This window comes from Drosophila guanche, unplaced genomic scaffold (genome assembly GCF_900245975.1).
Source record: "Drosophila guanche unplaced genomic scaffold, DGUA_6, whole genome shotgun sequence".
NCBI classification, from domain to species: Eukaryota; Metazoa; Arthropoda; class Insecta; order Diptera; family Drosophilidae; genus Drosophila; species Drosophila guanche.
The window spans coordinates 16,617,370-16,641,422 of NW_022995743.1; the positions used below are offsets into that span (position 1 = coordinate 16,617,370).

At 48.6% G+C, this 24,053-nt stretch overlaps 5 protein-coding genes across 10 annotated transcripts in view; 2 read left to right on the forward strand and 3 right to left on the reverse strand.

Annotated features, from left to right (window-relative positions):
• The first annotated feature begins 610 nt into the window (after nucleotides 1-610).
• On the forward strand, nucleotides 611-10,003 carry LOC117578821 (dnaJ homolog subfamily C member 13). Of its 2 annotated transcripts, none has more exons than XM_034264575.1 (22): nucleotides 611-734; nucleotides 1,069-1,319; nucleotides 1,376-1,516; nucleotides 1,575-1,719; nucleotides 1,874-2,075; nucleotides 2,146-2,650; nucleotides 2,715-2,893; nucleotides 2,959-3,166; nucleotides 3,229-3,639; nucleotides 3,700-4,041; nucleotides 4,107-4,315; nucleotides 4,376-4,544; nucleotides 4,604-5,371; nucleotides 5,431-6,009; nucleotides 6,069-6,180; nucleotides 6,247-7,420; nucleotides 7,489-8,023; nucleotides 8,082-8,575; nucleotides 8,636-9,011; nucleotides 9,070-9,192; nucleotides 9,261-9,519; nucleotides 9,576-10,003. In XM_034264575.1, exons 2-22 carry the CDS (start codon nucleotides 1,128-1,130, stop codon nucleotides 9,689-9,691), a joined length of 7,239 nt encoding a protein of 2,412 aa, XP_034120466.1. In that variant the 5' UTR covers nucleotides 611-734; nucleotides 1,069-1,127; the 3' UTR covers nucleotides 9,692-10,003. The 2 variants fall into 2 exon arrangements, with proteins under 2 accessions (XP_034120466.1, XP_034120467.1); XM_034264576.1 differs by having other exon boundaries at nucleotides 1,877-2,075.
• Nucleotides 8,850-12,182, reverse strand: LOC117578822 (DNA repair protein RAD51 homolog 4). 2 transcript variants are annotated; one of them, XM_034264579.1, is made up of 4 exons: nucleotides 11,867-12,182; nucleotides 11,296-11,813; nucleotides 11,133-11,229; nucleotides 8,850-8,978 (listed from the first exon to the last, which is right to left on the reverse strand). In XM_034264579.1, the coding sequence occupies exons 1-4, from the start codon at nucleotides 12,121-12,123 to the stop codon at nucleotides 8,963-8,965; spliced, it is 888 nt and encodes a 295-aa protein (XP_034120470.1). In that variant the 5' UTR covers nucleotides 12,124-12,182; the 3' UTR covers nucleotides 8,850-8,962. The 2 variants fall into 2 exon arrangements, with proteins under 2 accessions (XP_034120470.1, XP_034120469.1); XM_034264578.1 differs by lacking the exon at nucleotides 8,850-8,978 and having other exon boundaries at nucleotides 10,925-11,229; nucleotides 11,867-12,123.
• LOC117578823 lies at nucleotides 10,321-10,984 on the forward strand. The gene is made up of 2 exons (XM_034264580.1): nucleotides 10,321-10,447; nucleotides 10,508-10,984. Exons 1-2 carry the CDS (start codon nucleotides 10,368-10,370, stop codon nucleotides 10,953-10,955), a joined length of 528 nt encoding a protein of 175 aa, XP_034120471.1. The 5' UTR covers nucleotides 10,321-10,367; the 3' UTR covers nucleotides 10,956-10,984.
• Nucleotides 12,183-13,714: 1,532 nt separating the features above from the next.
• LOC117578896 (neogenin) overlaps nucleotides 13,715-24,053 on the reverse strand; it is a 37,679-nt gene continuing 27,340 nt past the window's right edge. The window contains exons 2-10 of one of the 4 annotated variants that reach the window (XM_034264703.1): nucleotides 20,092-21,288; nucleotides 18,668-18,887; nucleotides 18,273-18,555; nucleotides 18,002-18,211; nucleotides 16,598-17,934; nucleotides 16,287-16,540; nucleotides 16,041-16,227; nucleotides 15,236-15,369; nucleotides 13,715-15,168 (exon numbers count right to left, since the gene is read on the reverse strand). In XM_034264703.1, coding sequence (XP_034120594.1) covers nucleotides 14,939-15,168; nucleotides 15,236-15,369; nucleotides 16,041-16,227; nucleotides 16,287-16,540; nucleotides 16,598-17,934; nucleotides 18,002-18,211; nucleotides 18,273-18,555; nucleotides 18,668-18,887; nucleotides 20,092-21,288 — 4,052 coding nt within the window. In that variant the 3' untranslated portion in view covers nucleotides 13,715-14,938. Of the gene's footprint in view, nucleotides 15,169-15,235; nucleotides 15,370-16,040; nucleotides 16,228-16,286; nucleotides 16,541-16,597; nucleotides 17,935-18,001; nucleotides 18,212-18,272; nucleotides 18,556-18,667; nucleotides 19,443-20,091; nucleotides 21,289-24,053 lie in introns of all 4 variants that reach the window. The other 3 variants (XM_034264699.1, XM_034264704.1, XM_034264702.1) reach the window with 3 other exon arrangements.
• On the reverse strand, nucleotides 15,417-16,005 carry LOC117578942. The gene has a single exon (XM_034264705.1). The coding sequence runs from the start codon at nucleotides 15,887-15,889 to the stop codon at nucleotides 15,482-15,484; it is 408 nt and encodes a 135-aa protein (XP_034120596.1). The 5' UTR covers nucleotides 15,890-16,005; the 3' UTR covers nucleotides 15,417-15,481.

Here is a 24,053-nt window from a genome sequence, read left to right on the forward strand (position 1 = left end):
AAATTTTTTAAATGACTTGATATACTTTATCGATAGTTCCGCTGGAAACTCGGTTTGGGAAAACATCGATAGTGGCCACCGTCGATGGTGGAAATAGTATAGGTTCCAAAAGTTATGGTTGAAAATTAAAATAGTTCCTCACCTGTATTATTAAAGCAGTATTAATGGTAGTAAAGATATCCAATATAAAAAGACACAGTTAAACGGTAATACTCTGTTATAGTCAAGACGCCTTAAAGGCTCTGAAAGGCAATGAATCAAATTCATACTTAACAGACGAAATCCTGGACAATTCCTTCATGAGCAACTTTATTGTGCATTGGAAACCCGGCCACAAGAACATTGCCATTAATGAAAAGCCTGACAACTTAACCAAATCAGCCACGAGTGTAGGCAAAATATTTAATTTACCTCTAAAATTCGATAATTATAATATAATTTAAAATTATAATATATTATTTTTTATATATTTTTTAATTTTATAACTCTTAACGAAGCATCATTTTGTTTAAATTATAACAACCTTTCCAAAGCAACACCCTGCATGCACTCATCAACAATCATCGATAGCAACACTCATGAAAAAATATCGACAGCAACACCGAACATACCCATCGAACTGAAGAACCGATAAATTGTTTATTGCAAAAATCCGAAAAAAAAACTGCTGAAGGAGAGATAGTTCAACATTAAATTGGTTTTTGCAGACAGGGGAAATGTGCTAGATGTTTAAGGTGAGCTGCAAAACATCCGGTCGCAGTCCAGAGCGCATGCCTCACTGGCTGGGATCCATTTTCGTGGGGCATCTCGTGTTACTCGTCACGTTAACTCCCCCTTTTCGGGTCTTTGTTGTGTGCTACGCGGCGTTGGCACTTCTGCTGGCTGATAAGTGGCAGGCCGAGACGCAGGCCACTTAATTAATCAGTGCCCCAGCAGTGGGCAAGTCAATTGGATATTTTGGACGCCGACCCGACCCGAGAATCAGCTGAGCGTCGCCGCGCACCGACCGTCTGCAAGAAATTCCAATTAAGTCAATTTTCCCACACTCTCTCTATCTCTCTGTCGCAGTTGTTGCATAGTTGGAATTTAGTTGGATTCACTGGCGAGACTGCTACAAGACAGACACGATGTTGTCGCAGCGGGAAAACGTCGACCTGGAGTGCTTCCTGGTGACCAAGCACTCCTGGAAGGGCAAGTACAAGCGGATCCTCTCCATCGGCACAGCCGGCATCTCCACCTACAATCCAGATAGATTCGATCTCACGAATCGCTGGACCTACTCGGATATTGTGGCGGCAGCCCCCACCAAAACATCAAATGTAAGCGCTGATTGGCTTTTCTGGAAATTTTGATAATTAAATTCGATCTTTTTCAGATACCCAATGAGTTTGTGCTGACCATCAAGAAAGATAAGAAACTGGATACGATCAAATTGTCTTCCGAATACCGCAATGATATTCTCAGTTCTATACTCAAGTACTACAAAGAGTTTGCCGATAAGCCGAAAAACACTCAGGTTTGCCCCAAAATCCGTTGATGAGTCATGGAATCGTATGGTAAATGTTTGTTTGCAGCGCTTCAGTGCGTACAAGTACCACTGGTCGGGCATCAGCCTGCCCACTGTGCTGGAGGTGACGCCGTGTTCTCTCGACCAGCTGGACCCCACCACCAACGATGTGCTCGCCAGCTACATGTACAAGGACATTGAGGGAATAATAGGTAGCTATAAAGACTCGGCTCGCTTGCATCAGATGTTGTGCACTGTTCGTTATGTCGCCATGTTTCACAATTTTAATTCAATGTGTACGCTTTATTTTCGTCTGCTCTGGCACTCATCTTTATGGTCTTTGTTTACGTTTGCGCACGTTTTAAGCAGGCATCTCGGACTATGAGGGCGGCATTGTGATGGCCTACGGTGGCTTCAGTCGCCTACACTTGTTCAAAGCCTTGAATCACCACGAGATCGTGCAGAACATTGCCCAGAGGTCGGCCCAGTTCCTGGGAATCGAAACCAAAATACTCAAGAGCCAGATAACACTCGAGCAGTTCGAGAGGCAACGATTTGGCAAGTTCAGGTTAGACACAGCGAATGGATAGAGTGTTTGTTCTTTGCAGTAAAGAAAGACTCTTCTGTTTCTTCCGCAGCGACGATCAATTTCAAACCTCGATGACCGAGTTCACTGTGCAAAAGATAACGCACCGCCATCCGGATCCAGTGAAGCGCATACTCTGCCTTACCGAAGTGACGCTGCTGGAGAGGGATCCCCAGACGTACAGTGTCTGCACTCTGCGCCCACTAACCGATGTGTTTGCTCTGGTTCGCGACAAGGACAGTCTGCAGCGTTTCAGCATCGAGTACAAGAACGGAGTCGTGCGCAGTTATAGTACCAACGACAGGGACTCCCTGTTGGCCACTCTGCTGGATGCGGTGCGCTCCAGCGGCAATCAGGATGTGCACATACGCATCGGCAACACCCCCAGAGGCAAGAGATACGTACCCCTGAGCAGCTCCGTGGACGAGGAGACGGAGGCCAACTTGTTGCGCTTGGTAATCAACAATTTCCAGAATCCCTCCAAGCGTTACGAGATCCTGGAGCGCTTTAATGCCAATGTGCCGCACAGTGGACTCAACTACAGTGTGACGCAGGACGTGGGTAGCCCCAAAAGAATCGTTTGATCACCCTTCGTTACAGCCATTTAATTGCCCATTTCAGAGTCTGTTTGCTGAGAACAAGGAGAAACTCATATTGAGTGCGCTGCAGGCATTGGCACAAAAGGAGCTGGACAGCCCCACAGCACAGCTGAGCAACTTGGAGCTAGAGGCTATATTCCACGCCCTGACTCGGCTCCTGGCCAGCAAAGTGGGCTATGCTGCCTTCACCAATCTCACGGGGTAAGCATTCCACCTGGAAACGTTTTATTGTCCATCATTAATTTTATTTCCCTTGGATAACGCAGATTTCGTGAGATTATTGGTACCAAGGTTGTGGCTGCTTTGCGGCGCAAGGATCTGGCTGTTACATACTCTGCCATTGACATGATCAACTCGCTGATGCATTCGGTGAACACTGACCATGACCTGAAGCAGGAACAGCTGAATAAATCCTCCATACTATCATCGAAATCGTTTCTGGAAACCCTGCTCAATATGTGGACAACGCATGTGGTAATTGCAGCAAAACGATTCGAAACTTAAAGGAATTTGCCATTAAATCGTTTGCTTTGCAGAGCCATGGCAGTGGTGCCCTTGTTCTGTCGGCCATGCTAGACTTCATGACATTTGCCTTATGCGTGCCTTACAGCGAGACCACCGACGGCAAGCAGTTCGATACACTCCTGGAGCTGGTCGCCGATCGTGGTCGCTACTTGTACAAATTGTTTCAGCACCCCTCGCTGGCGATCGTTAAGGGAGCCGGTCTGGTCTTGCGAGCCATCATCGAGGAAGGGGAGCTGCCGGTGGCTCAGCAGATGCAGGCCCTAGCCCTGGATGAGGCGGCCTTGTGCAGGCACTTGCTGGTGGCGCTGTACACGCCATCCAATGATCCCACTCTGACGACTCATCGCCAGCTGTCACGCCATCTGATTGGCCTGTGGCTGACGGACAGCGAAGAGGCCCTGGAGCTGTTCAAGCGCATTTTCGTGAGTTGCGCTCTGGGAGGGTTCTGCCAGAAAGATTTACATTTAACTTTATTTGCCTAGCCCGCTGGCCTCTTGACCTTCCTGGAGTCCGAGGACGGCGTACCGGAGACAGATATGGAGGAGGATAAGCTCAATTTCCGCGATAACCTCAAGTTTGCAATACAACATTCCAACAAAACCCGCAAAAATGTGATAGAGAAGCATTTGCAAGGCATCAAGCATTGGGGCATGAACCTGATCGAGCAGCAGGATGGTGCAGCGCAGGCACTAAAGAATCGTCCAGTGGTTCTGCGCAATCGCCGGCAGAAGAAAAAGACATCCGATGCCATTGTGAATTTACCGTACTTCTTCTACAGCTTTGCCAAAGATCACAGTCTGCCAAATCTCATCTGGAACCACAAGGTGAGAACAACATCAACCTCCTATATTCCTCAAGCACACTTTTACACATCTGTATCTTTTTTCAGACGCGAGAGGAGCTGCGCATGTGCTTGGAAAATGAGCTAAGGCAGTTCCTTAATGATCGGGACTTGGCTGGCCAGATGATTGTGGCCTGGAACTACCAGGAATTCGAGGTAGCCTATCAATGTCTGGCAGATGAAATCAAAATTGGCGACTACTACATACGTCTGATACTGGAGAAGGACGACTGGCCGCAGAATTTGGTGAAGGATCCGTGAGTACACATCAATCAGGGATCAGGAATGGCTTCTGACTCTCATTTCTCTTCTTGTAGGATTGAGCTGTTCAATGCTTTATATCGGCGTGTTCTGTGTCGGCAGCGAGTGAACGACGATCAGATGACCGTGTTCTCTCTGCAGGCTCTGGCTAAGGTCTACAGGCGCTACCACCAAGATATTGGCAAGTTCAATGACATGTCATACATTCTGCAACTCAGCGACAGGGTGAGTAATTTGAATATTCAATTGGCTAGAGTCTCTCTCACTGGTTACCTCTACTTTAGTGCCTTTCCCCGTCAATGCGCGATGCACTGATAAACCTGATTTCCTGCCTGGTGCTGGAGAAATCGAATTGCCGGGCCCTCATCGATCACGTACAGTGCCTGGTGGATCTCATCACCCTCGCCCACCTGCATAAGGGACGAGCCCAGCTGAATACGAAAACAAATGTCATTGAGGCCGGTCCAAATATGGCGGCGTACGAAGAGAAGGATTGGTATTACAACATTGAGAAGGATGGACAGAAGCCGGAGCGCCAGGGACCCATCACGTACTCGGAGCTGAAAGAGCTCTGGCACAAGGGACTGATCACACCGAAAACCCGTTGCTGGGCCATTGGCATGGATGGCTGGCGGTCTCTACAGCAAATCCCGCAGCTCAAGTGGTGCCTTATAGCCAAGGGCACGCCGCTCTACGACGAAACGGAGCTATCCTCCAAGATACTCGACATACTGATCAAGTGCACCAGCTTCTTCCCAAGCCGCACCCAGAACGGTGTGGCTGTGCTCATTCCAGGACCAAAGCTGTCGCGAAAGCTTTCGGAGTTCATTTGCCTACCTCACGTGGTCCAAGTTTGTCTCACCCATGACCCCGGACTGCTGGAGCGTGTGGCCACGTTGCTGTGCCAGATAATGGAGGACAATCCCGAGATGCCCAAGGTTTATTTGACCGGCGTATTTTACTTTATGCTCATGTACACTGGCAGCAACATTCTGCCCATCACGAGATTCCTCAAGATGACGCACATGAAGCAAGGATTCCGCAGCGAGGAGGTAAGAACAGAGCTGCAGACTTTAGTTCGAACCAAGTTACATAAAATTCTGATTTGCAGACTTCGCAGTCGGGAATTATGCATCGCAGCATTCTGGGGCAGCTGTTGCCCGAAGCTATGGTCTGTTTCCTGGAAAACTACAGCGCCGAAAAGTTTGCCGAAATCTTCCTCGGGGAGTTCGACACCCCCGAGGTGATCTGGAGTTCAGAGATGCGTCGGCTGCTCATTGAGAAGATTGCAGCACACATTGCAGATTTTACACCGCGTCTGCGGGGCCATACGATGGCCAGATATCCCTACCTGGCCATACCAGTCATCAGCTATCCGCAGCTGGAGAACGAGCTCTTCTGCCACATCTACTATCTGCGGCACCTGTGCGACACCCGCAAGTTTCCCAATTGGCCCATCTCGGACCCTGTGCAGCTTTTGAAGCACACTCTCGACGCTTGGCGCAAAGAAGTGGAGAAGAAGCCTCCCCAGATGACAATCCAGCAGGCGTACCAGGATCTTGGCATTGACCTCACCAAGACTGAAAAGCCTGACGAGAGCATGATACGAAAGAGTTACTACAAGCTGGCCCAGATGTACCATCCGGACAAGAATCCGAATGGCCGCGAGATATTCGAGAAAGTCAATCAGGTAAGACTCGAGGGAATCTAAATGAAATCTTAATACTAATTGCTTTGCATCCCCCACAGGCCTATGAATTCCTTTGCTCGAGAAACGTGTGGAGTTCGGGCGGACCGGATCCCAATAACATTGTGCTGATCCTGCGCACACAAAGCATTCTCTTCGAACGTTATCCCGATGGTAAGTGCTCCCAGGTGCCCAGGCTTTCAGGGATACATTATCTCTACATCTGATCATCTCTTTCAGTTCTGAGGCCGTACAAGTATGCTGGCTATCCGCAGCTCATCAAGACGATCCGGATGGAGACGCGCGACGATGAGCTCTTCTCCAAAGAGGCCCAGCTGCTGACCGCTGCCTCAGAGTTGTGCTACCACACGGTCCACTGCTCCGCCCTGAATGCCGAGGAGCTGCGACGGGAGGAGGGCATTGAGGCTCTGCTGGAAGCCTACACGCGCTGCGTGTCCATACTGGGAGTCGACTCAAAGCCGGAATCGTTGCACTACCAGGTCATATCGAACGTGACGCGCTGCTTCGAGGTGGCGTGCAACTTTGAAAAGTGCAAACAGAAGATCATTCAGCTGCCGCAGCTGCTGTCCGACGTGTGCCGCGTGGTGTACTTCAAGCACACGCTGTCGGTGAGCCTGGTGACCAGTCTGGCGGCCAATAACTACGACCTGCAGTGCAATCTGTCGCGGAACGGCGTCCTCTGGTCGCTGCTGCTCTTCATCTTCGAGTATGACTTCACGCTGGACGAGAGTGGCGTGGAGGTGAGCGACAAGTCCAATCAACAGCAGTTGGCCAACAATCTGGCCAAGATGGCTGTCCTGGGATGCATCTCCTTGGCCGGATACAGCATGGAGCTGCGCCAGAAACCCATCACAGGCAGTGAGTCAAACTCGCCAGCTGCCAAGCCCCCACCAGCCATCAAGCCCAAGCCAGTTGGTGGCGCCAGTGCAACCAACTCGGCCTACACCCAGAACGCGCATAATCCGCTACAGAGCAAGCAGCTGGCTATCACAGGCGGCAAGGAGAAGGAGTCGGACAGCTCATCCGGCAGCAGCGACACCTCCAGTTCCACGCCCACCGACAGCGAACAGCAGAACCCGGCCAAGAGCGGCGCCAGTGCCATTCAGCAGAAGTACATTGTGACGGGCGAGGCCAAGAATTCATTGGTTAAGCAGGTCCTGGACCGCCTACTCACCCGCTACATTGCCAACCAGCTTGCCACTGCTCGGGACAGTGACGTGCTCAAGCTGCTCACGGCGAACACGCGGAATCCCTACCTTATCTGGGACAATGGAACTCGAGCTCAGCTCAAAGACTTTCTCGAGCAGCAGCGCACATCCTCCGCCCGAGAGACCCACGAGGACATTGCCCAGGTCTACGAGCTCGTTTCAAGCTTCGAGTTCGATGCCCACAAGTGAGTACCAGCACCACCAACTGGAGGAAAGAAGCTTTCCCTTAACCATTTTTGTATTTCTTGTTTAGGGAGGAACTGCAGATTGGCGGAATATTCATACGTATCTACAACGACATGCCCACCCACCCGATTGCGCAGCCCAAGCTGTTCATTATGGATCTGCTTGAGTACTTAAAACACGCGTATCAGTTTCTGCAATGCAAGAGGAATCCGACAGCGGCCGCCGCCACTGTTGCTCCTGCTGCCGCACCCAAAATGGGCAGCGATGGCATTCTAACCCCAACCCTAGCGCCTAATCATCCGCAGCTGCAGCAACAGCAGCAGGCGACGGCCAATCCGGGCAGTACCTTTGACGATGTTCTGAATGCTTATAATCGATCGAAGAGCCGGAAGAAGCTCGAAACCGATGCCCAGACGGAGCAAAAGCTCGCTCTCCAGCAGAGCAAATATGACTTTGCCAGTGATGGGAAACTGGAGATGCACATAACAATGGTGCTCAGGGCATTGATAGCAGTAATCAAGGCGAATGCCGAGGTGGAGATCCAGTGCATTGGCAACTTCGATATGATCTTCGGCTTCCTGGCCAACAACATATTCTCCGATGTAAGTGCACCGCTTGGATATCCCCAAAGCAAATGTAAATCTTAATATTACCTTGCAGAGCTCCACGGTGAAGTCGGTTGCCCTCGAGGTCGTCGCCTTGGTCTCTCGTAACAAGGAGTGTGTTTCAGAAGTGGCCTCCTGCGAGATTTTGGGCAACTATCTGGTGGCTCTCAAGGATCCAGAGCTGCGGGCTAGCCAGGTGAAGGTGCTGGAAACACTCTCGGGTCTGATGAATGTCCAGGAGATGATCAAGGAGGCCCAGGCCAAGGGCGCAGCCATATATCTCCTGGACATGTTCTGCAACTCGAGAAATCCGCAAATCCGGGAGATGTGCGCCGAGATTCTGGCCAAGATGACTGCAGATCGTTTGAGTGGTCCGAAAGTACGCATTACCATATCGAAATTCCTCCCCACATTGTTCATTGATGCCATGGTGGAATCACCGGCCACATCCGTGCAGCTCTTTGAGTCCATACACGAGCATCCCGAGCTCATTTGGAACGACAACACTCGATCAATTGTGTGCGATGCGGTCGCGGAAGCCTGCGACAGGTGAGTGGCAATGGAAAGCCTTAGCTTTCGAGTTGTTCTTATTTCCCCATGTGCTTGCAGATTTTACAAGCTGCAAAAAGCAAATCCTAGGCATGTGTGGAAGGACCCTGAAATACTTAAGGACATCGTCTCCAATGAAATTGTCGTGGCAGGCGTTTACTTGCGCCTGTTTGTCAGCAATCCCGCTTGGACGCTGCGCAAGCCGAAGCAGTTCCTGTCCGATCTCCTGGACTTTGTTGTCGAGCAGATAAGTAAGAGCTCCTCCGAGCAAGATGTACTCGATCTGTCCACCACCGCGCTCGTGGAATTGTTGCGCTCGCAGCCCAATCTGGCAGACGACATACCAGTGCTTGGCCACATACCAAAGCTGTTCAATCTACTCTCGGTTCAGCCAAAGAACACGCTATCAGTATTACATCAGCTCTCGCTGTCTGAGGTTAGTTCGGGGATGCAATACATCACCCATGCTTATCTGATCACCCATTCCATTGCAGTTCTGTGTAAGTGCCATCTCGCAGACAGAGTGCGTAGCGCCGTTGAAAAAGTGCATGGAACACAATCGGGATTGCATTGAGAAGGCCTGTGAGGCGCTAAGTCGTCTTTTCAAACATCAGCACGTAAGTATTTGAGTCACCATTAATCATTTCACCAGATTCTAATATTCATTCACTGTATGTATTTCCAGGACTCATTGATCAGTCAGTCCTTGGAGGTGGGACTGATACCGTTTTTGCTTGGTCTGCTTGACAGTCGACTGGAATTTGTTGACAATCCATCTGCGGTAAAAGCACAAATCGTTGCGGCCCTCAAAGGGATGACGCACAATCTCAACTATGGCGACCGGGTCACGCAAATCCTGCTCAAGCATCCTGTTTGGGCAGAGTTCAAGGATCAGCGCCACGATCTTTTCATTGCCGACACCAACATACGGGGCTATCTGACGGGTAAGTAGAGTGTCTCAACATACGAATCGCAGATCTCAAGTGACTTTTAATTCCAGGCATCAATCCAACGGCTGGCTACCTGACGGCAGGACCTGCGCAAAGCGTGGAAGTGCTCACCTCGCCGCCGCCCATTGATCGGGACGATCCTTCGGCTCGTCCTCCCATAGACTAGCGAGCTCTTGGCATTTTTTTGCTTAGCCCAGCTTTCTTTTGGCAAGTGGGCACGGATGACCATGCACGGGGAACTCCCCAATTATTGTATTAAACTTTTGCATATTTTGTACACACTCAGCAGGGCGCGTCCTGGCTGTCCCCAGCCGAAATATTAACGAACTGTAACAAAGTTTCATTTTTTTATATTTATAAAAACTGTATAAATAATTAGTAAATAGTTTATATACATACATATATACACAACCAACACCCAACCTAACTAGAGCATGCATAAAGTGATTACAAATATATTATGGAATGAAGCATTAAAGATTCATTAAAAATGAAAAATCAGTCTTGAATATTAGTTTGTTTACTTGGTAGTAAGCTCATTCCGAAACCCTACCTAATTTGTTGTTCCTTGCTTTCGATACATATTTATCGATAGATATGTGTTCAAAAAAATCATAAACATTCAGTGGAACCTTTGACAAACCCAATAAAAGCGATTCTGTAAAGCTATCCAATCTTCAAAAAAATTGATTCTTCTATCCTATTAAATTATATAATCCAAACAGAATTAAACAGAATCGAGGAATTTGACTTCCGATCATCGATAGTATATTTCCGATATATCACTTTTGTTTGCATGTATGTCGTGTATATCGATATATATTAAACAAAAAACATAAACAATGTCGCTTGTGGCGGATTATAGCGATTCCTCCGAGTCAGATGATAGCAGCAAAGAATCCGAAAACGAAGAGATAAATGGGTAAGTAAGCACATTTGATAATCCATGTATGAAAAGAAATACATAAGGCCTCGTTCACAGGCCGCCGCCACCCGAAAAGGTGACACCAAAACTGCCGAGCGCGAGCCAGGCGCTGGGGAATGCTGGAGCTAAGAAAACGGGCGAGGTCTTCTCCAATCCATTTCTAGAGGCGGAGCTGCATAAGACGGCGTCTTTGGAGCGGCATGTTAAAATGGTCAACAACGACACGCATTTGCAGCTAAAAAATGGCCGCAAGATCTGCTGGAACTTTAGAAAAGGACGCTGTCGTTTTGGAACCAGCTGCCAATATGCTCACGACTCGGATTTGGCGCTGACCGAAACGTCTGCCCCTAAGAATAGTTTTGAGCCGCCAGTTCAAGCTGTGCAGGTGGTGAAAGATTCTGGAAATTCCAACTCGCGGAAGAGGCCCGGTTTGGGCGATGGCTTGGAGCCGGGAAAACGGGTAATGAAGTCGTACCAGCAGCAAAATGCAACTAGCCGTCGTTAAACCATCCCAGCATCTGTGATCTGCAGCAAGCAAGTGTCTCCGTCGGGACCATAGCTGTTCGTCAGTACATTCACCATTCGGAGCCCGTCGTCCTGGCTTTCATTGTATACAATGCCATCGTCGCTGTCACCGCAATCTGTACTCTCTGGTATCTCCAGCGACAATCTCAGCGTGCACACTGAACTCCAATAGGCGCCTAGCATTGGTTCAATCTGTTGCCGGGTACACTGCTCATCACTGTTGCCATCCTCGACGCCGTCATCGTCAGAATAATCTAAAAGTAGAACAAACGAAGTAAATAGAATTATGTACATAAATAGTCCTTTAATATAAATTATACCTGCATCCTGGTCAGCGAACGATATATTGCCGATGACAAAAGCTACGCCCCTCACAGCTAACTTCCTCACTCTGCATGCGACCTCTGTCAGCAGGCAATCCCTCATCATTCGCATATCGCTGCTCCCGCGTAGATCAACAAAGCAAGCGGCCAGAGAGTCGACCACAACGACTCTTGTCTGCAGTGCAGCTTGGACGCCATCGGCCATTTGCCAATCAAATTCTTTTAGTACGTCAATAAGGTTTTTAGCAGTGAGAGCTTCTACCACCTGAATGTTCGCCATTGCCTTCTCACTTGTCTCCTGATCCATTTTACGCTCCAGCAGCATGTCTTGTATCCTTTTGGTGGAGAAGTCGTGCTTGCTATCGATGAAAAGCACTTGCCGTTTGTGTTTCCACGCAAAATTGAGAGCCAAAGTGTACAGTAGTTGGGTCTTCCCCGCGCCAGTCTCGCCACAAATTTCCCAGACTCTTCCTCTCCTGAACGGCTGTCCAATACCGTTCAAGAACTTATCCAATCTGAAACAAGTCAGTCAGTATTTACAACTCTGTATATTTGGCATTTGAGCTACTCTTCTATGCCTGTTCCAAAGTCCGACTCGTAAACTGTTTCCACAAGTCTCTCCGAATCCCTGTGCAGCAGCGCCAGCTCATTCTTTATCTTTACTACTGATTCCAGTTTGATGGCCAGCAGCTTGTGCAGTTGCTGGTCCTCCGCATTGTGAAAGTCGAGCATTGTCTCAATATTGTGTTTGGTCAGTAAATTCAACTGATACTCGGACAACAATTCTTTTCCCGTCGAAGTCTGCAAAATTTTCTTAAGATCCATGTAGTTGATGGGAAGAACACAAGCCGGCGGTGAAAATCAACACTATATATTTACGTATGTATGTATTTGAATGTACAATTTAAATTTGTGCCCGATATTTTTTAAGGTTCGCTTGCAAACAAAAGCAGAAGCGGCCGTCGACGAACAACCCGGCCAGCTGTCTGGTCTGCGTCTGAGAGTGTGTGAGTGTGTGAAGAAGTGATATTCTTCGATTTTAGTCTTCGGTTTAATAGTAACAGCAAGCCAAGACTTTTTGCACCGTAAATATAATTTTATCAGATATGTATATATTTGCTAGAAGATGGGCTAGTTTTAAGGACTCCCTTTAATTGGATTTGTTAGAAAATAAGGTTTAGACAGGAACATCATAAGACATAATTGGGAACGGAATGTAACGTTGGTGGGAATGAAATGCGCGCGTTCGCCAGTACGAGAAAAAAGTACGATCCATTGTTGTTTGACCACTTTTTAATTAATTTTTAATTAACATTTAATTGTATACCCTATTTCCTTTAATTCAAAAAAAAACATCTACGCCTACTGGCTGCAGAGTTATCTGAGCACGTTCTGCAAGGATGCAATGGTTGCGTAGGGAGAGTCTGACCATGTATTGAAGATCCTCATAGATACCGGTGGCGAGCGGGACTTCTTACGCTTCTGGGCTACGATTACCATGAGTTCAAGCAGCGGAGGCTGAACCGCCAGATAATACTCTACTACACCATTCAGACAGACAGTGAACGCCAGGAAACAATAATAATAGTCATGTTATGAGACATTTTATGAAGTATCTTTTGAGGACTGCTTTTGTTCAAATAAGCATGGCATACTTTCAGGCGGAATCAGTATCTATTAAAAAATAACGTACAAGAGCCAGATCTTGCACTCCTGTCCTTGTCCTTGCATCCGAAGTGATTGCAAGCGATCCGGAACATTGTTCCGATCACGAGAAGGTATCCCACGTCCTGATCGGCATACAAATTAAGTAGACAACAATAACACAAATCAGTCCTGTTGTTATTGTCAATTTATGTTGTAGTTGTTGTACAACAAAGGTTGTTTTTGTTATTGTTTGAATCCATCAAGGACCTCAAGGACTGCATGATTTGGGTGCTATACTCAATTTTGTAGTAGAGATCTCTTCCGCCTTGGCATTTATTTGGCATAAAATGGGAGCCATAGGGAGCCAATTACATCGGTGTTTCCGCTTATATACTTACATTAATTCTGCTGGAAATGTTTGGGAGTGGTTTTCATTGCGTTTATGGCATTGCTGCCAAGATGTGATCCCTTTAAAGGGTGTACCAGCAATCGTTAATCTGTTACCGAGCGCCACAGTTCATGCGAACTTTCGACTGGTCCCTCACCTACATACATATGTGCCATCCAACTTGCCAAGAGGAAGACTTCATCTATTTTAGCCTACTCATTCACACAAACATATATCAGAGGAAGGGGTGCCGCTCAATGTCTGTTTCGGATCGCCCTAGAGCCCAATTGTAGATAGCGTTTAGAGTAGATAGAGGTTGTTTCTTTTCTACCCTGAACTTTATAGAAATTTCCATTTTGAAAGTAAGAGACACAGCTCTGATTATTTTCCACAATTTGGTCATATATTTATCAATTTCACTTTTGATTACAAAGATTTACGTTCAATACATGACAAATTTCACAATTTTAAAATGTTTTCCTTGTGCATTTTACATTTTTTGTTTCGTAGTTTTGGTTTTGTTGCATATATTTTCTTTCCTTTTGTCAATTGTGCCGTTAAATTTCCAATGAGATTATAGTTTGAATTGAAATGTTGAATACAATTTAGTGAACAATAAATAAAACACGCACATAACTCTTTAGGAAATACGCATTTTGAACATATCAAAATCTCCTAAAAGACAGTGTGTTGTACATATATTATTACTATTAATAGTACAGTTGAAATCGTAAATGCTTTACTGGCTTACAGTTTAAAATCTATGTATGTAGATCTTAACTTTATAGCTTAAGTAGTTTTGTGTAGGCAGAGGCGACAAATCAATTAATGGCACGTTTCCAACTTTATGCAAAAGTTGAAGCAAAGAGGATAAAATACAGAAGACACTTTAAGATACAAATTGATTTCGAATGTTTTGATTGTTTTTGTGAGTGTAATACATATGTACGAATATTAGCATAAAAGTTACGTTCTTAGGGTACGCATTAGTAGTATGAAAATTAGCTTAGACGTATGTATGTATGTATATAGATGCAGATGCATATGTATATAGAATATGTAGCATATGTACTATACGTATGTATGTATATGTAGACTTAAGGATTAAACCGAATCTGCATGCGTATGAAATGAAGATGCTGCAGTGTGATAAATATGTTATGTCATATGATAAGTGGGCTATAGGGTCAGTGTCAGTCAATCCTGTCACACAATAAACGCACTTCTGTTCTGGCTTTTCCTTTTGCTTTTTACACAGTTGCTGTTGTTGCTTAATGGCTAATTAACTATGCTAGAATGCTATTTATAGTTATGAATGTGTGTATCTAGACTTAAACGTATATATGGCGGCGTCGTTCGTATTTACAGTTTTCATCATTCGATAATTTCATTAGGTTGTATCGCACATGGTTTGTAACTAAAACTAAATGCAGACCTGGCCAATGCTTAAACCAGCTCGATTGCTGCCAGCGGATGTGTGGTTTGAGGTTGTTTGTTAATCGATAATAAAACAGAAACTAAAAAACAAGTAACTTAAACTGTTTTGTCGACTAATACTTGTTCAGTGGGCGGGGTGGGGCGGGAATTGCATTAGTAGCTTCTCTGTTAACACTCAAATTCGTTGGCCGTGATGGCGCTCAGATCCTTCATGAGACCCTCCAGATTGGCCATCTCCTGGTTGAGCTCCTCGGTGGATGTGCTCGGTGCCAGTCTCTGGATTTCATCGGTTGAGTGTGCCACCGATCCACCGCCCTGCAAGCGATTGGGCGTGGCGGCCGAGAACGATGGCTTCTTGTAGGGTGACTGATTCTGTGGACGAATTGTTACGGCAGGAGCTGAAATCGAGAAAGGTGCACAAGCGTCAGTCCTGACACAAGATGCAATTACACATCGAATACTCACTGTGCTTATTAATCGGCGTGGCTACCCCGGTGGGCGGTGGCCCTGGCACACTGAAACTCTTGAGCGGATGCCCGCGTTTGGCACTCTCGATGGTGGACACACAGCCATTGCCAGCAGCTCCATTGCCGGCATTGCTGCACAATTTTGTTGGAGAGGGAGAAAGCAAAGACAAAGATTTAGATCTAGTTAAAATCAAGTAATTTTTTTATATTTCTAACAAATTCATAAAATCATTCGAACGTTTGCTCAGTTTTGAGCCAGGGCCCTGCTGGGGACTATTCGACAAGTGCTGTTGCCCTGAAAGTAGAGTTTGCGAGCATTTTGAATCTCCCGGGCTTTCATGGCCAGACGAGTGTAGGGCAGACGATCGCTGGCCGACATGATTTTCCACGTGTAGCAGGCCAGCTCCGTAACGGTGGCCGAGTCGCGCATGCTGAACACCCCACGGGCCTGACGATTAATCAGAATCTCGTCCAGGCGGAACTTGTTCATGAAGTTGACAAACGGCACTGGGGAAGACATCAGCATCAGCTGATGATCCACGCGTCGCTCCAGTGTCCGTCGATTCAGCTTCATGACACCCATCGATGGCTCTCGCACCAGATTGACCGTCACACGGGCATCAATCCGTCCCCATCGCGATCTTGAGCCCATGCCTGTGCTTCACTTATTATTATTTCCCAAACCGGAGACGCAAAAACTGTTTCGAATTTAGCTGAGAATTTTGTGGTGCTAATCTGAACAAACTCGGATTGAAGGGCAGTCATGGATATGAATACTAGATCTAGCCAGGAACTAAACATACCAGAAGTTGGCATCGTAGCCCCCATAGGGGTGCTCGGGCGTCTGGGCCAGCGAGCCATTCTGATTCGGCTGCGAGAGACTCTGCTGCGAGAGGCCCGTCTCCATGGTCATGTGCGAGCGGTTCTGGTGGTTGTACTGGGTCCTCGGATACTGCGGACGCTCCATCGTAGAGTTCATCGAAGTGGCTGCTGGGGGGGGGAACGGCATTTGATGAGTCTAACCAAGGACAAAGGGTTGAGCTACTCACTCATATAGCCGGGCACATAGGAGCGCTTGTCCAGCGAGTTGGTCACATGTCCCGGTACTCCGCCAGGCGTCTCCACCTCGTACTCGCTGTGGACCACCGAACGGGGCAGGGTCAGTGCACCGCTACTGGAGGCAGCATCGCTGCAGACGGGCGTAACTGTGTGTAGACCCTTGTCAATGTTCTTCAGCTCCATTTGGTCGTGATGTATCCATAGATCTGGAGGCTTTGGCACTCCCAAGTTGTTCTTTTGATAGCTGAAGAAAAAACACAATTCAAAAGTGGTAAACGAACACGAGACACTAAGACTTTACCTCTTCTTTGTGTGCTCTGGTGAGGATTGGGGCTTGCGGCGACACAGAAGCAGTATTCCAAAGAGGACAACCAGCAGCACCACGGACGTGACTCCGATAATGATGTACAGCAGCTTCTCGTTGTCGATGCCCTTGGCAATGGTGTCCGCCTCCTGCATGATCACAGCGGCGGTTGTTGTGTAGGACACCAAGGCGGAGAAGGGCGCATTGTTGTTGCCCTGCTGCTTGGTGGTGCGTGCCTGCACCTTGAAGTAGTACGTGGTGTAGGGCTTCAGGTTGGACAGCATCAGCATGGTCTCCTCGCCGGCAAAGGCCTCAATGGACCAGTCCCGATCCCGCTTCGTAGTGTCCGTTGTGTAGTAAATGTTGTAGCCAGTGATCTGGCCCACTGTGTGCTTCGGCGGCATCCACTGGATGATCACCGTGGGCGGGTTCTCCTCATCAAGGCGTACGGTGACCTCGCGTGGCGGCGTCACTGGCACATTCTGATAGGTGCTGTTCAGCACGGACATGGACCAGGCGGACTCGCGGCGTCCCTTCACCACTTTGACGGCGAACTCGTACTGGGTGTTCGGACGCAGGTCGTTGATCATGCAGTTGAGATCGGTGGTGTTGTGGTAGCGATAGCGACTCGATCCCGTGATGCCATAGCTGATCGTGTAGTGGCGGTTGTCGGTCACGTGCTGGTTCTTGTTCAGCATCGTGTCGATCCAGTAGACAACGATGGAGGAGCTCGACATGGTGATGGCCCGCAGGCCCACGGGCACCTCCAGCGGCACGGGCACATCGATGGGCTCCTCGTCGCGCGTCTTGATGTTGTCGTAGATCGGCGGTCCGTCGCCCTTCACATTGCGCGCCCTCAAGGACACGACGTACTCCGTGTTGGACTCGAGATTCTTGAGCACGTGATAGCGTTCGGTCTCCTTCAGCTCGATGGTGTTCTCATCGGGTATGCCCCGACCCCAGCCCAGAACATAGTTGCGTATCTTGATCTCCGGCTGCTGCGGCGGACCCCAGTGCAGACCAATGTTCTCCGCTCCGGGCTGTATATTGATCCAAATCGGTTTACCCGGCACCTGCGTCTCGTCCAGATCGTTCTCGAGCGTATTGACGCGATACCACTCCGTGAACGGTCCCGATCCATTCACCGTCATGGCCGCAATCTTCACCTGATACTCGGCACTACGATCCAGTCCGCTCAGCTCGAAGTAGCGAATATTTGCCGGCGTGCTCTTCACCTGCGGTGCATCCTTGAACTTTCGGTACCGTATCTTGTAGCCAGTTATCTGGCCATTGCGATCCTCCTCTGCGGGTGGCTCCCAGTGCACGGTAATGGACTGCAATCCCAAGTATACAATTGTTAAAGCGCTCTTCATACACTCTAAATCTAAGGGGGATACTTACACTGGAACTGGTCACCTCAAGGGTCACATTATTGGGCGGCTCTGACGGCGTTGAGGAGTATGTCTTCACCTTGATCTCGGCCGAGGGATCACCCATGCCGTTCCGATTGAAGGGCACCACACTGATCACGTAGTCCGTGTAGGCACGCAGTTCGGTGAGCAGAGCATCCATGGTGGTGCTATCGTGGTACAAATCGGCTCCGCTTTCGTTCTGGAATTGAATTATGGGATTGCTTTATCTGTGATTTAAGAGCTCTGGGTTCGTGTCCTACCTCCGAGTAGTAGACGCGATACTTGAGTATCTCCCCATTGGTCACTGCTGGCTCTTCCCAGCGCACATAGATCTCGCTGTGACTGCGCGCATGTCCCTCAAAGTTACGCGGGGGTCCGGCTATGTTCACCTCCGGCTGGGTACTGACCTCCAGCGGGGCAGAGGACTCGCCGCTGCCAAAGTTCGTGCTGGCCACCACGCGGAACAGGTAGGTCCTGCCCGGCAGCAGCGATTGAATGTTCACCTGTAGATCGTCATGTGACTTCGTCACCATTTTCTGCTCTCTAAAGCGGTAAAGAGCAAACGTTAAGGTGCGCCACAGGATGCCAGGCAGACACACACGAATTCATTTCCGCTTGTCAGAGGCAGGAAGCAATCAGAGCATCAATCACTTACCTCTCGCTGTTGTTCATCTTGTAGTAGACCGTGTAGTAGACCACTTCCCCGGCATTCTGGAGTGGCTCCACCCAACTGAGGGTGACAAAGCGCGGCTTGACTATCTGTGCCGCCAGGTCCCGTGGCTGGCTGGGCAATCTGGCTAGGAGTCCGCTGCCCAGACTCTTTACATTTCCACTACCGGCGGCGGCTGCCGCGTTGTCTTCCTGCTCGCTTAAATCTGGGGGGGACGCAAAATTGAAGGATGGGGGCAATGGCAGTTGCAATTTCTGCTGCTGTTGCTGCTGGGATTTCTTGTGTTTGTTACTCTGCCATGTGGACAGTATTTTCTGTGGATCATCGCCATGCTTGTAGGCAGCTATCAGTGCCTCCTTCGTCTCGTCATCGTCATACTCATCATCGTCATCGTCGTCATCGTCATTGTCATTGTTGGCGTTTGCCTTGTCCCCAGTGCCGCTTTCCCGCCGCAAGGCGCTGGCCTCGTTCCGCTCAAAGTTGCGATCGTTGAGCGGCTGCTCGGGACGATGCAGTTTACCCGTGTGCTGCAGACTGTCCAAAAGGGTCTTGGAGAGCAGCATGAGCGAATTATTGGGATCTATGTCGCCTTCGTCTTCGTCCTCGTCCACGTCCTCAGTCGAGCGCAGGCTGGCCCCCGATTTGGTGCGCAGCTGCTGCTGCTCCCCCGAGCTGTACAGTCGGCGTCGCTTTACTGGATTGTCGGAGGTTTGTAGGGACTTGATGGACTGGCCTTGGGATTTGCGTTGTTTGATTTTCACTATTGGGACGGGATTGGGTTCGGATGTGCGGATGATATGTCGAGGAAATGATAAAGTAAGGAAAAGGAAGAAGGAAAACAACGAAAGGAACAAATAAAACAAAACAAAAGTTAATAAATTATATTGATAAATTACTTGTACATCAGATTTCAATTGATATATACTCGTATATTGATTATAATAATAATTATTAAATGTTATTGGTGAGATATTTTGCAATTCAATGGGTGGAACTTGCATTTGCATTTGGTTAAACTTTTGGTGGGAAGGACATGCGCCTCCCGGGAGTTATTTCTTACTGGGTATTTCTTCCATCATTGAATCGCAAAATAAACTACACAAACAATAGATGCAAATATACAAATACAATTACACAACACACACACAGACACATAAAATCAATTTACAAAAGCAGGAAAACACGATGAAAGGATGAAGGGAAAATGTTTGTACAAACTGAAAGGTCTTCCAGGTAAGTAGTAAGAGAGGTAAGTGGGTAAGTGGGCTAGTGGAACTAGGCGTTTAATTTCGTAGAGTCATTTTACAGGCCGAATCGAGGCGCCAAAGCGGCTACAGCTGCACAAATACTGGACACCAAGGCTAGGACTACATACAGAGAGGAGGAATTGTTAGAGGAGAGTCACTTACCTCCTGGTGGGACGACACGTAGACGGGCTGCTGCCTGGACACTGCCAGCGGCATTGGTGCCTACGCACTGGAACATACCCGCATCGGAGTGGAGCAGGCCGAGGATGCGCAGATTGTGATCGGCCACCAGCTGCATGTAGTCGTTGGGGGTGATGAGATCGCCGTTCTTTAGCCACCTGATGATGGGCTTGGGCTTGCCCCGGATGGCGCACTCCAGCTCCAGTTCCTCCTTCTCGTGGGCGGTCTTGTCGCGCGGCGCCTGGATGAATTTGGGCGGCACCTGGACCTGCACCGTTGCCTGGGCATCCAGAGAGTCGACGGTGTTGCTGGCGCGGCACTGATAGTTGCCCGAATCGATGTCCTCGGCACTGGAGATCTGCAGCGATCCGGTCCCGATGATGGAGAAGCGCGAGTCGAGATCGTTGAGGTCTAACTCCTCGCCGTTGCGCAGCCACTTGATCTGCGGCTTGGGCACTCCATTGGCCACACAGTCCAGGGTGACGGTGTCCCCCTCGCGCACGGTCTTGGGCGATGGTCCCACCAGGAAGGAGGGGGCCACCGCATGGTCACTGCCCGGCACCTCGGAGGCTTTCTTGATGTTCAGGTTGGTCTTGCTGCTCAAGCGGGAAACGCTGCCCGAGGTGACGTTGCACTGGTAGGCTCCGCGATCCGAGGCACCCACCTCATCGATCTCCAGCGCCCCGTTGGGCAGAACCACCATCCGCAGCTTGTCCAGGGGCAGGGGCATGTCGTCCCGGAACCACTGCACCGAGTGCCTCACGCCCTCCTGCCAACTGGCTTCGCCCACCATGCACCGAAAGTAGGCCGTCTGGCCGGGCAGCAGGTACGTCTCGATGAAGTCCTGGTTGAGATCCGGCTGGCGGGCAATCGCCACCAGCGCCGGGCGGCTGAGCACGCTGCCCACTCCGTCGGCGGTAAGGAGGCACTGATAGGCGCCGGTCAGGCCGCGGTTCTCCTCCACCGAACTGATGTACAACGATCCATTCTTCAGCTGCGTGCGGAACGTGTCCCCCACGATGCCCAGATCCTGGCCATCGGGTCCCCGCCATCGTACGGCTGCAGGAGTGGGCATAGCCTTGCCCTTGCCACGTCCAGGGGCACTGCCGGAGCACTGCAGCAGCACCGAATGGCCCTCGGGCACAACAGCATCCTGCGGCTCCAGGGTGAACGAGAGAGCTGCAACAAAGAGACATTAATGGGGGTTGGCTCATCAGAAAAATGGGGCGACTAGGGTAGGTCTCTGGGGCCGGCACTTCAGGCTAGGCATACTGCAATCTGTCAACTTGTAAACATGACTGAATAATTGATGCTGCAAAAGCCAACTCACTCCGACTACCAACATGACGAACAGAGATGAGAATGGACAGGGCAGGGCATGCCCGGGGATGCCACGAGGGCATGCAAATATTTGCATTTCCACTTTGGCCCCGACTCGACTACGTGGGTGGTGGGTGGGTGGTTGTGTGGGTGGGTGTCAGCCATAGGTAAGAAGGGGCAAGGCCTGCCAATGAATAAGCTTCTAACATGCTTCAGTGTTGGCTGAAGGAAAAAGTCGAGCCCCAAGCACCGAGAAGCCATGACCAAGAGCGGAATGAGATGAATAAGTGCTGACACTTTTAGTCAGTAAGAAGCTAAAAAATTAGCCATACTCGAAGGCAGCTATTTTCAGCGCAAGAGTATCTAAAGATGTGTAATGTTAATTAATAAATATAATTAAATTGGAGCAAGATTCCAGACGGGAGTTTCCCTCTTTTGCTATGTTATTGTTTTACCCATCAAAATAACTCGGTACTCGAAGAGTAAATAGGGTATATTGTATTTGTGCACAAAGATTGTAACTCACATAGGGAATCGTTACTGACCCCATAAAGTATATATATTCTTGATCAGCATCAATAGCCGAGTCGATTGATCGATGTCTGTCTGTCCGTCTGTACGTCTGTCCGTCCGTCTTGTTGAGCGCCTGGATTTCAGAGACTATAAGAGCTAGAGCCACACAATATTGCATCCAGACTTCTGTATGCTCTCACTGTTACAAGTGTATTTAAAAAATGAGCCCAGCCCCTTGCGGCCCCGCAAAAAGCCGAAAACCTCCCAAAATTACAATTTTGAAGATAAAAGAAAACTAAAAACGCCATTCCGTAGGGAATGATCATATTTATCAGATCGCCAAATTGGGATCTGATTGGACCATTAGTATAGCCACAATAAAGAAATACATCAGTGGCTAAACCCACCCTGTCCCGCAGCTTTTGTTGTTTTTTCACATTCTCTCATTCACACTCTGCTTCTGCTGTGCGCGGCCACTGCCTCTGCCGCGAGTCTGCAGTGTGTAGGTCTAGGGAAGGGGGGGGGGGGGGGGGGGGGGGGGGGGGGGGGGGGGGGGGGGGGGGGGGGGGGGGGGGGGGGGGGGGGGGGGGGGGGGGGGGGGGGGGGGGGGGGAGCTAAGGGAGCGTGTTGGTGTGAGAAGTGTTGTAGATGTAGATGACAGATGAAGAAAAAATGTTAAATTTGACAAAACACCGCTAAGGTGCAGATGTAGTACTGAGAGCCGGGTATAAAAGATGTGACACGTAAGAATCGTCTCACACGTTCCTTATCGTTAGCTGTTTATTTTTGTCATCTCTGACACAGTTGGTGCTCCCAATACAATTCCTGTAAACAACAGGAACTCTATATATATATTTGAGCAACCCTAATTAGGCATCGAATCCCAGCATACAGCACCTGACTGACAGTATTAACAGCCAGAATGTTGATGACTTAATTTTCAAGATTTATCCAGCTGTGCAAATGATTTTCGTATCATGAATTACGCATCACCTTTGCGTTCAATTCAATTCAGTCTCGGTTGCTGTTTCGAAATGCTTTTAAGGAGTGTATCCTCTGCACCTGCATGTTGTTTTGTTTCCTTTTGCCGAGCCGCTTCCTATTCCTACCACAAACGGAGTGAATTTTCTGCATATTGACCGCACGTGAACTCGAAAGGAACCTCCGACCGACCAGGGTATAAGGCTAATACTCAAAGAGTAGAGTCAAGAAGTATGCCTGCAATTTATTCGCATTGTTTTCCATTCCCCCCCGCAGTCTGCAGTTTACCCAAAGTTATGCGAACCGTGTGCAGTGATGGGTGCAGGGGGTTGGGTTCCTGGTGTTGGTTTTATATGAACTCTCCACTCTCCGAAGCGGGAGTTTATTAGGCTCTGCTGCGAATGAGTGAGCGGAGAGGAGAGTGAGTGGTTGAGTGAGAGATTGAAGTATAAGCTCCACTTTGCGAACTCCCCTCGGTGAATGGAAAACAACAGCCGCAGAGGCCATTGATTAATGCTGCTTCGTTCTGTTGTTTTGGAGAAATGTTACCTTAAGTACGTCCTACAATAGCATCTGCATTTGGTTCATAGTTTCAGTAGTGTATTCCCCTATTTGCTCTCAGTGTATGCGTAGTAGTATTTCAAGTTTTATTCGAACATTTGAGCCTCGAGACGTGTGGTTTTATGGTTATTGCTTTCGGCTCCTGTGCTCCGATGGAGCCGAACCCAAAGAACTCTTTCTCCCCACCCCATGGTCGTACGGATGTGTGGGTGGATGAGGATGGTTGGTTGGTTGGTTGAGTGCCACACACATTCCACTTGATGAAATTGTATTTTTATAAACATATTCCTCTCATTTCTCTTTTTACAGTCGAGTTTTAGGATCTGTTAAGGCAAGAAAATGCCTGTAATTGATCCATATATAAGTAGGTGTACTTTTTTATCCATGCATCCTACCATCGCTGGACTATGGTACTTCACTTATATTGCCATTTAACATTTGATTGGTAAGGTAAGATGCTAAATCTACTTAAATTTCAGCTGGATTTCCCTGTGTCCTGCCGCTGCAGCTGCAGTGGAGTGTGCACGAGTATAAGGAAGAGAAGTACCTGCATTGTTACACATACATCT

What these genes read in the sequence shown, in the direction of transcription:
- LOC117578823 (XM_034264580.1), top strand. Translation starts at nt 10,368, where the DNA reads ATGTCGCTTGTGGCGGATTATAGCGATTCCTCCGAGTCAGATGATAGC. An exon ending in GAAAACGAAGAGATAAATGG is followed by an intron (nt 10,448 to 10,507) that starts GTAAGTAAGCAC and finishes CCTCGTTCACAG; the next exon opens with GCCGCCGCCACCCGAAAAGG.
- LOC117578822 (XM_034264578.1), bottom strand. Translation starts at nt 12,123, where the DNA reads ATGGATCTTAAGAAAATTTTGCAGACTTCGACGGGAAAAGAATTGTTG. An exon ending in TTTGGAACAGGCATAGAAGA is followed by an intron (nt 11,814 to 11,866) that starts GTAGCTCAAATG and finishes GACTTGTTTCAG; the next exon opens with ATTGGATAAGTTCTTGAACG. An exon ending in GTTCGCTGACCAGGATGCAG is followed by an intron (nt 11,230 to 11,295) that starts GTATAATTTATA and finishes TTCTACTTTTAG; the next exon opens with ATTATTCTGACGATGACGGC.
- LOC117578821 (XM_034264575.1), top strand. Translation starts at nt 1,128, where the DNA reads ATGTTGTCGCAGCGGGAAAACGTCGACCTGGAGTGCTTCCTGGTGACC. An exon ending in ATCTCATCTGGAACCACAAG is followed by an intron (nt 4,042 to 4,106) that starts GTGAGAACAACA and finishes ATCTTTTTTCAG; the next exon opens with ACGCGAGAGGAGCTGCGCAT. An exon ending in CCAACAACATATTCTCCGAT is followed by an intron (nt 8,024 to 8,081) that starts GTAAGTGCACCG and finishes ATTACCTTGCAG; the next exon opens with AGCTCCACGGTGAAGTCGGT.
- LOC117578942 (XM_034264705.1), bottom strand. Translation starts at nt 15,889, where the DNA reads ATGGGCTCAAGATCGCGATGGGGACGGATTGATGCCCGTGTGACGGTC.